The sequence below is a fragment of the Rhagoletis pomonella genome, unplaced genomic scaffold (assembly GCF_013731165.1).
Source record: "Rhagoletis pomonella isolate Grant_MI unplaced genomic scaffold, Rhpom_1.0 Rhpom_scaffold_00006, whole genome shotgun sequence".
Taxonomy (NCBI): domain Eukaryota; kingdom Metazoa; phylum Arthropoda; class Insecta; order Diptera; family Tephritidae; genus Rhagoletis; species Rhagoletis pomonella.
The window spans coordinates 49,590,233-49,597,183 of record NW_023458560.1 but is presented as its reverse complement, the minus strand read 5'-3'; the positions used below and the strand labels follow the sequence as shown (position 1 = coordinate 49,597,183).

At 35.6% G+C, this 6,951-nt stretch overlaps 1 protein-coding gene across 1 annotated transcript in view; it reads right to left on the bottom strand.

The window, feature by feature from the left end:
• Positions 1-42: 42 nt before the first annotated feature.
• LOC118741971 overlaps positions 43-6,951 on the bottom strand; it is a 25,849-nt gene continuing 18,940 nt past the window's right edge. The window contains 4 exon segments of the mRNA XM_036473936.1: positions 43-408; positions 602-765; positions 902-1,107; positions 1,184-1,596. Of these exon segments, the coding sequence (XP_036329829.1) occupies positions 230-408; positions 602-765; positions 902-1,107; positions 1,184-1,596 (962 nt within the window). The 3' untranslated portion in view covers positions 43-229.

Below are 6,951 nucleotides of genomic sequence, written 5' to 3'. Positions count from 1 at the left end.
AATTACAAATAAATCTATACTCGACGCAATTCGTCAGACGAACTTCGTTGCCGCTTTGGTTCTGTGCAATCTCAAATACCGCAGTTTGTTTTAATTTTGGCAGCGAACTTTCTTCCGATGAAGTTCGCTCAGCGCTTTGATTCTGTTTACACTTTAATGACGCCGATAACGAACAAAGTTGTCTACTTTGATTAAATTCCTGTCAATGTTAGCTATTGCGTCAGATTTTTTAACTCTCTATACTACACCTCAACACTGAAACTCACCTCTTTTTATCCATTTCCGATTCGGTGCAGAAGTAGTAGGGGCGCAAGTTTGTTTCAGGTGGAATAATCTCAAATGAATTCTTTTTCCCTGAAGCGTTGGTTGACATCGACGACACCTTATAGCCATGCAAGCAAGCCATACCTAGTGTTGAAGAGACAAATCAAAATTAAGGAAACAGTGTAAGAGAAAACGATAAGCATTTATTTTGGCGTAGAATAGCAAACAAGCAAAGAAGGGAAAACAAACAAAAATTAAAGAAGTGATGTAAACACGAAAATACTTTTCGACAAAAGTACAAATACTATGTGTTAACGCCAACTAACGACGCACTCACCAAATGCCGTTTTACTATTCGAATCCTGGTAGAAATACAAACAGGCATCCTTCAGCACACAGTAGCGCTTCGACCAGCCGCACCAGCGGGAGCCCAACTTCAGCAGGTAACCAAAACAGTCCGGTCGTGTAATGCTGCACGGCGGTTGGTAGAGATTGTGTGCGCTGTGCAGAGATGAAGAAAGTAAAGAAAGAAGTGAACAAAAAACACTGACATTTTTTTTATAACAAAAAACTAAGATTAAGTTTTCTTGGTATTTTCCAAAGCAAAAAAAAAGGACAAAAGCAATTGCTTAGCTACCAATTATCCAGCCAGGGTGTGCCCTGTGTGGCCGCTTGCTTGAGCAACTTAATCCAACGGTTGGACAATTCCTCTGAATCGGCAGCCACATACAACGGTATGCCTTCGCCGGAATCGATTTTGAAGGCGTACGGCTTGCCGACCTCCGGTGGACAGTGATCAACCGTATGCTTGGCCATAATCATAGCGCCAACGGGTTGGGAGTCCTGCGGTAATCGAAAGAAGAAAATAAGGAAAACAAATTCGTAAAATAATTCTATATTCCGTCAAACACTTATTTACCTCCTCCGTTTTGTAGTAGTAGAGGCAATTGTCCGGTCGCAACGAAAACCAACGACGTACCCATTTCTTTGTATTTGGCGCCCCTTTCGCCTGACCGCTCTGCCGCCATAAATAGCCGCTGTATATCGGCTGACCCGGTGGCTCTTGCTGCTCATGCATGAGTACGACAATGGTGCGCGCCACCTCTAGCTCGAGTATCTCGCAGCCATCGTGCGCTATCTTCACCACTTCGGTGTGATGCTTGTCCAACACTTCGACGCCATTTACGGAGATAATTATGTCACCCACTTCAAGCCCTGAACTTTCGGCGGGTGTTCCTGGCTCAATGGCAGCGACGACAACTGGCTTGGAGCCATGTATGCGGAAGCCAAATTCACCGGATTCACTCTTCACCACAATTGTCTTGTCGACGCCTGAGTAGAATAAAAAAGGAAGAGAGAGCGAGAGAGGGTGAAAAGTAGGACCACAAAGAAAAGTATCGTTAGTTTTTGTATTTGGTACTTTAATGTTAGGTTGTTTGATTATGTTAATGTGTGCATGTAAGGCTTTTGATTCCTTAGCTGAAAAAGTACCCCTTTTGCCGCCTGAAGTCTTGGCAATCACATGCGACTCGCGTGCCCAGACCAAGAGCATCAATTTCAGCACATCCTCCGGTTTGCGTCGCAGCGAATCCGTTGCAGAATTCGAGGTGATTAGTTCTGCAGAAAAAAGTTACGCTTCACAAATCGAGAAAAAAGTAAAGAATTCTAAATGAAATTTCGGCCTACCGATCATTGTGCTGAATTTTTCTTGTGGCGATTTTTTAAGTTTTTTGTCTACTTTTTCACGTGTTTTACTTATTTATTTAAATTATTTTTTAAATTATTTTAATGTTCAATAATTTTTATTGAGCTTGCGGCCGTTTTTTTTAATGAAAAATGTTGTGGGAAAAAACAATTAAATATTTTGTTTAATAAAAATTTTTATACGAAACTTTTTTGGGTTTTTTCTTTTTTTGAATTTTAATCTCTTAATCTCTCTTTAATTATTGTTTTTCCTTGATGATATATAATAATAAATATGGTTCCAGTAACTTTATTTTTATAATTTTTTTTCTATTCAAATATACATTTATTATACATTTTTTAAATAACATTTTTTGCTCGAAATTTTTATTAAACTTTTCATATAACTCTTATAAAGAAGCAATTTTTATAATAAACATCTGGAAAATAAATTATGAATATTTTTTCACATAACTAAAACTTTCTCTTAGAAAGCAATGGGTTGTGCGCGCTGGGCTTGGGCCCCACAACCAACCTAAAGTCAATGACGAGGGATGCGACTGACAAATTTTCCACTCCCATCAGATAACGAATTTCCAAACCCCGCATTGAGGATAAATTCAACCAGAGGAGCCTAATTTGTGCGCCCGCCCCGACGTAGGAGACAAACGATGAGGCCTAGAGAAATCCCATAAGCTCCTTAAAGTTTCAGTGTGGGAAATGAACTTTTTTTGTAACAAAATCAAATATTTGCATTAGGGCGGACTAAAATGACGTTTGAGCCTCCCAATTTTTAAAAGGAAAATAAGTGTATTATAATTTTTTCCTAACGTAATTAATTTTTCATGTACAAGTTTTTTTGCTTTCTTCATATTTAAGAAACTACTTCATAAAACGGAGAAATTTTTTTTGGAAAATGAAAAATAAATTTCCACGAAGCAAATTACAAAATACTGCTTTTTCTTTTGAAAATTGGGAGGGTCAAACGTCATTTTTGGTATATAATTTGTTCGCCATTTTTGCTTAGAAATATCGTAGAATTTGAATTTGCTGAAAAATTCTACTGTGGGAGGTCGTTTTAGCATTAGCACAGCTTTTTTATTTACTGAGACCTGAGAAAATACGTTTTAAGTGTTCTTGATATGCGTTCCATCTGAGGAATCAACATTGACTCGGTTTTGTTATTAAATGTTAATATTTTTTTTGGGCGGTTTTCTCAAGTAACTTTTAAAATTTATCTGCCCTTTAAACACAACTATTTTTCTCAAAACATGTTTTTAACCGGCAGGTAATTTTTAAAAGCTGCTTTATAATTCTTTATAATTCACAATTGAACACATAATGGAGTAAAATGGCCCACCAGTCACAATGGACTGGCCCATAAATTCTTAATTTCTTTTTAAAAACTTGTTATAGATTTTTTTTCCTTTTTTCTCTTAGTTTTAGTTTAGATCTACGGTTTTATTAAAAAAAAAATAGATGTAAAATCTTTTACGTTTTTGCAATGTATTTTTTCGAACAATTTTCCGCCAACTCTTGTCAAATTTAGTTTGGAGACAAACCGGTTTTGGCGTTGTGCCATCTTCAGTGTAATTATACCCGAGCGCACTTGTGCACAAGGGTATATTAATTTTGTTCACATAACGGTTGTTTGTAACAGCCAAAACGAATCGAGATAGATATAGACAAATGTATACATAAATGATCAGGATGAAAAAAGAAATCGATTAAGCCATGTCTGTCTGTCCGTCCGTCCGTCCGTCTGTCCGTCTGTCCGTCTGTCCGTCTGTCCGTGTACACGATAACTCGAGCAAAAATTGAGATATCTCAACGAAATTTGGTATGTAGGTTTCCCTTAATCCAAGGTAGGGTGGTATTGAAAATGGGCGAAATCGGATGTTAACCACGCCCACTTCCCATATAACGGTAATTTCCAGAAATACGAAAACTGCGATATTTCAGTAACTACTGAAGATAATTCACTCAAAATAGATATTTACAATAATTTTTAGACGAAAAATAAGAATATTATAAATTTTTGGAAAATGGGCGTAGCCACGCCCACTTATGGTTACATGTGTATATCTTGGTAACCGCTGCACCAATTTCTTCCAAACTTGGCACAGTTGTTGGCCTTCGCACAACATACCAACTGGCTGAAAATTTTTAAAATCGCTCAATAACCACGCCAACTTCCCATATAACGGTAATTTTCAGAAATACGAAAACTGCGATATTTTAGTAACTACTGGAGATTATTCACTCAAAATTGATATTTATAATAAGTTTTAGACGAAAAATAAGAATATTATAAATTTTTGGAAAATGGGCGTAGCCACGCCCTCTTATGGTTACATGTGTATATCTTGGTAACCGCTGCACCAATTTCTTCCAAACTTGGCACAGTTGTTGGCCCTGGTACAGCATAAAAAATCGCCGAAACTTTTTAAAATCGGACAATAACCACGCCCACATCCCATATAACGGTAATTTAGAGAAATACAAAATTTTCGATAAATCATTAAATATTGAAGCTAATTTATTCAAAATTGATGCTTGCAACAATTCTTTACCAAGAAATACGTTTATGGTAAAATTTTGGAAAATGGGCGTGGCACCGCCCACTTATGATCACATATAAGTATATCGGTAACCGTTCTACCAATTTGTACCAAACTCGGTATGGTTATTGTGCTTGCCACATAAAAGCAAAACGTTGAAAATTATTGAAATCGGACTAAAATAACGGCCGCTTCTCATATAACGGTAAATTTCAGAAATGCTTGAAACTTCAATATTTCGAAATTGAAGGACGCTAATTTACTCAAAATTGATACACCCCGGCTTACCATCTAGCGGAAGGTTTCGGAAAGGTGAAAAAACATATATTTAATACTTGCGCCGGGTATTTAATGTTCGGCTCCGCCCGAACTTAGACTTTCTTACTTGTTTTTCGTTGAGAGTTGCGGCTTCGTCAGGCTAGACGTTACGTTTTTATACTTAAGTAAATTACATGCAAGAAAAAATTGTATTCAAATTATTATAAAATTATTAAGAATTTCGGGGGAAACTTTCAATTTATCAACAGTGTTTTAATTAAGGCCACTAAAATAAAATTTCAAAAGTTTTTCGTTCACTTTCGTTTGAGTTAAGCTTTATTTAAAGTGATTTTTATTACTTCAATATTCTAAGTTTCAGTTAAAAAAATTTTTATTTCATAGACATTTTTTGTATATATTTTATTTATTTATGATAATTTTTAAAATTTTCTCATTGACTTTTTTCTAGTGTTTTGATATTATAATGTTTTAATTTAATACTTTTAGATGTTGCTTTTTAAATTTTTTTTTGAATTTAGTTTTGTTTATCACAAAATGTTCCTTGATTTTCATTGATTTTAATCTAAATTTTTTATCTACACAATTTGTTGCACTCGATTTTATTGAACGAAATAAGTTCACATTTTCACATTCTGCCTTTACTTTTGCACGCCTTTGTCAATGAACCACTGACCGTTCGACCACTCGACCGATTGTTGCGTGTATACTCGCTCGCTGGGGACGTAATGAGCGCACCTCGCTATCTAACGCGCGCGCTAATTAATCTAATCGACTACAGTATATTTTGCTTTGCTGCCTATATGCTTAAGTGCACATTAAGATACCTACCCCAAAATGCGCATCAAAAGCATTACTTTTAACATTTATAAGGAAACTCCTCCGATAGATGCATTCAACATACCTGCACATTGGCGATACCTGCCTTAAAAATTGTGCGACTGGTATCAATTATCAATGAAAGTATTACGTTTACCTACACTGGCCCTACAATTACCTAATTTTACAACCTTTTATTTATTTTGCTCATCTCGCAGAACAACGAAAATGGCTACCAATTTATGTAGTTATATAGATAATTAGATAACATTCGGTAAAAATTTCGTTTGCAGTAATTTCTACATGGTAAGTGCTCCGCCAATATTTGGTTTCATAGGGATTCGGATACCATCCTCATTGAAGTAGTAAAGAAAATTCGCTTAAGTGCCTTTTTCGGTTACGTGGACAAGTTTTTCGTGCAAAGAAGGATGTGCAGCTAAGCAAAATATACTGTATTTTTAAAATGCGTACCATAAGTGTGGAGCCCGAAAATACAATACAATGCCGGCAGACATTAGCAACAACAAAACTAATTACATTTGTCTACAATAAAAAATAAACTCTGCAAAACGCAAGCAAATTAAAAAATCATACATAAAACATACGATCAACACGTTGTTGCCAAAAGCAGCCGCTGCCCGGTACTAATGAAGTACGCACATGTATTCATTCGAACATTTTTACTTTCGAATTTCAAAACCCTAGTCACGCAATTTTCATACGTATCGTTGTTTTTGGTTTTGGGTTTTGTTGATGACTCTTACCTGGCGCTCGCTCACCATCACTCAGTGTTTCGTATGCACGTCGTTCCAAAATTAGATATTCTTTTGCAGATAGTCCATTTATACATACATTATATGTAGAAGTCTATACTGTGTAATAAAGTGTGTACTAACATAAGTATGTTTCTAGTTGATTGCTGCGATGTTGCAAAACATCAAAGCGTAGTACATACTCATCAATGTCGAAACAATAAAAATCCGAAACATCTTTATATAAAAAAAAAAATTCGAAGCGAATGAGTAACAAGTGTACATAGTATACCAGATTTGAGATTATTTATATGCAAATGAAGTAAAAATGGAAAAAAATTTAGATCTTTCAACTGAACCAACAAATATTGTCTAATTTGATCGCTGCTTGTTTCTCTACAATCTTTTCGAAATACCCCCTTCTTTTGAATTAAGCAGAGACTCCCACTTGCTTTATTTATTTATTTACTTATTACCAGGGAACGGATTTTATGGAAATTGCCTTTTTTCAGCTAAAGAGATAGAGTATATTCGATTAAGAATGTCCACGATTTAGCTTTCCCTGATTGTTTTGCCTTTTTTAAGATATTTGCCTT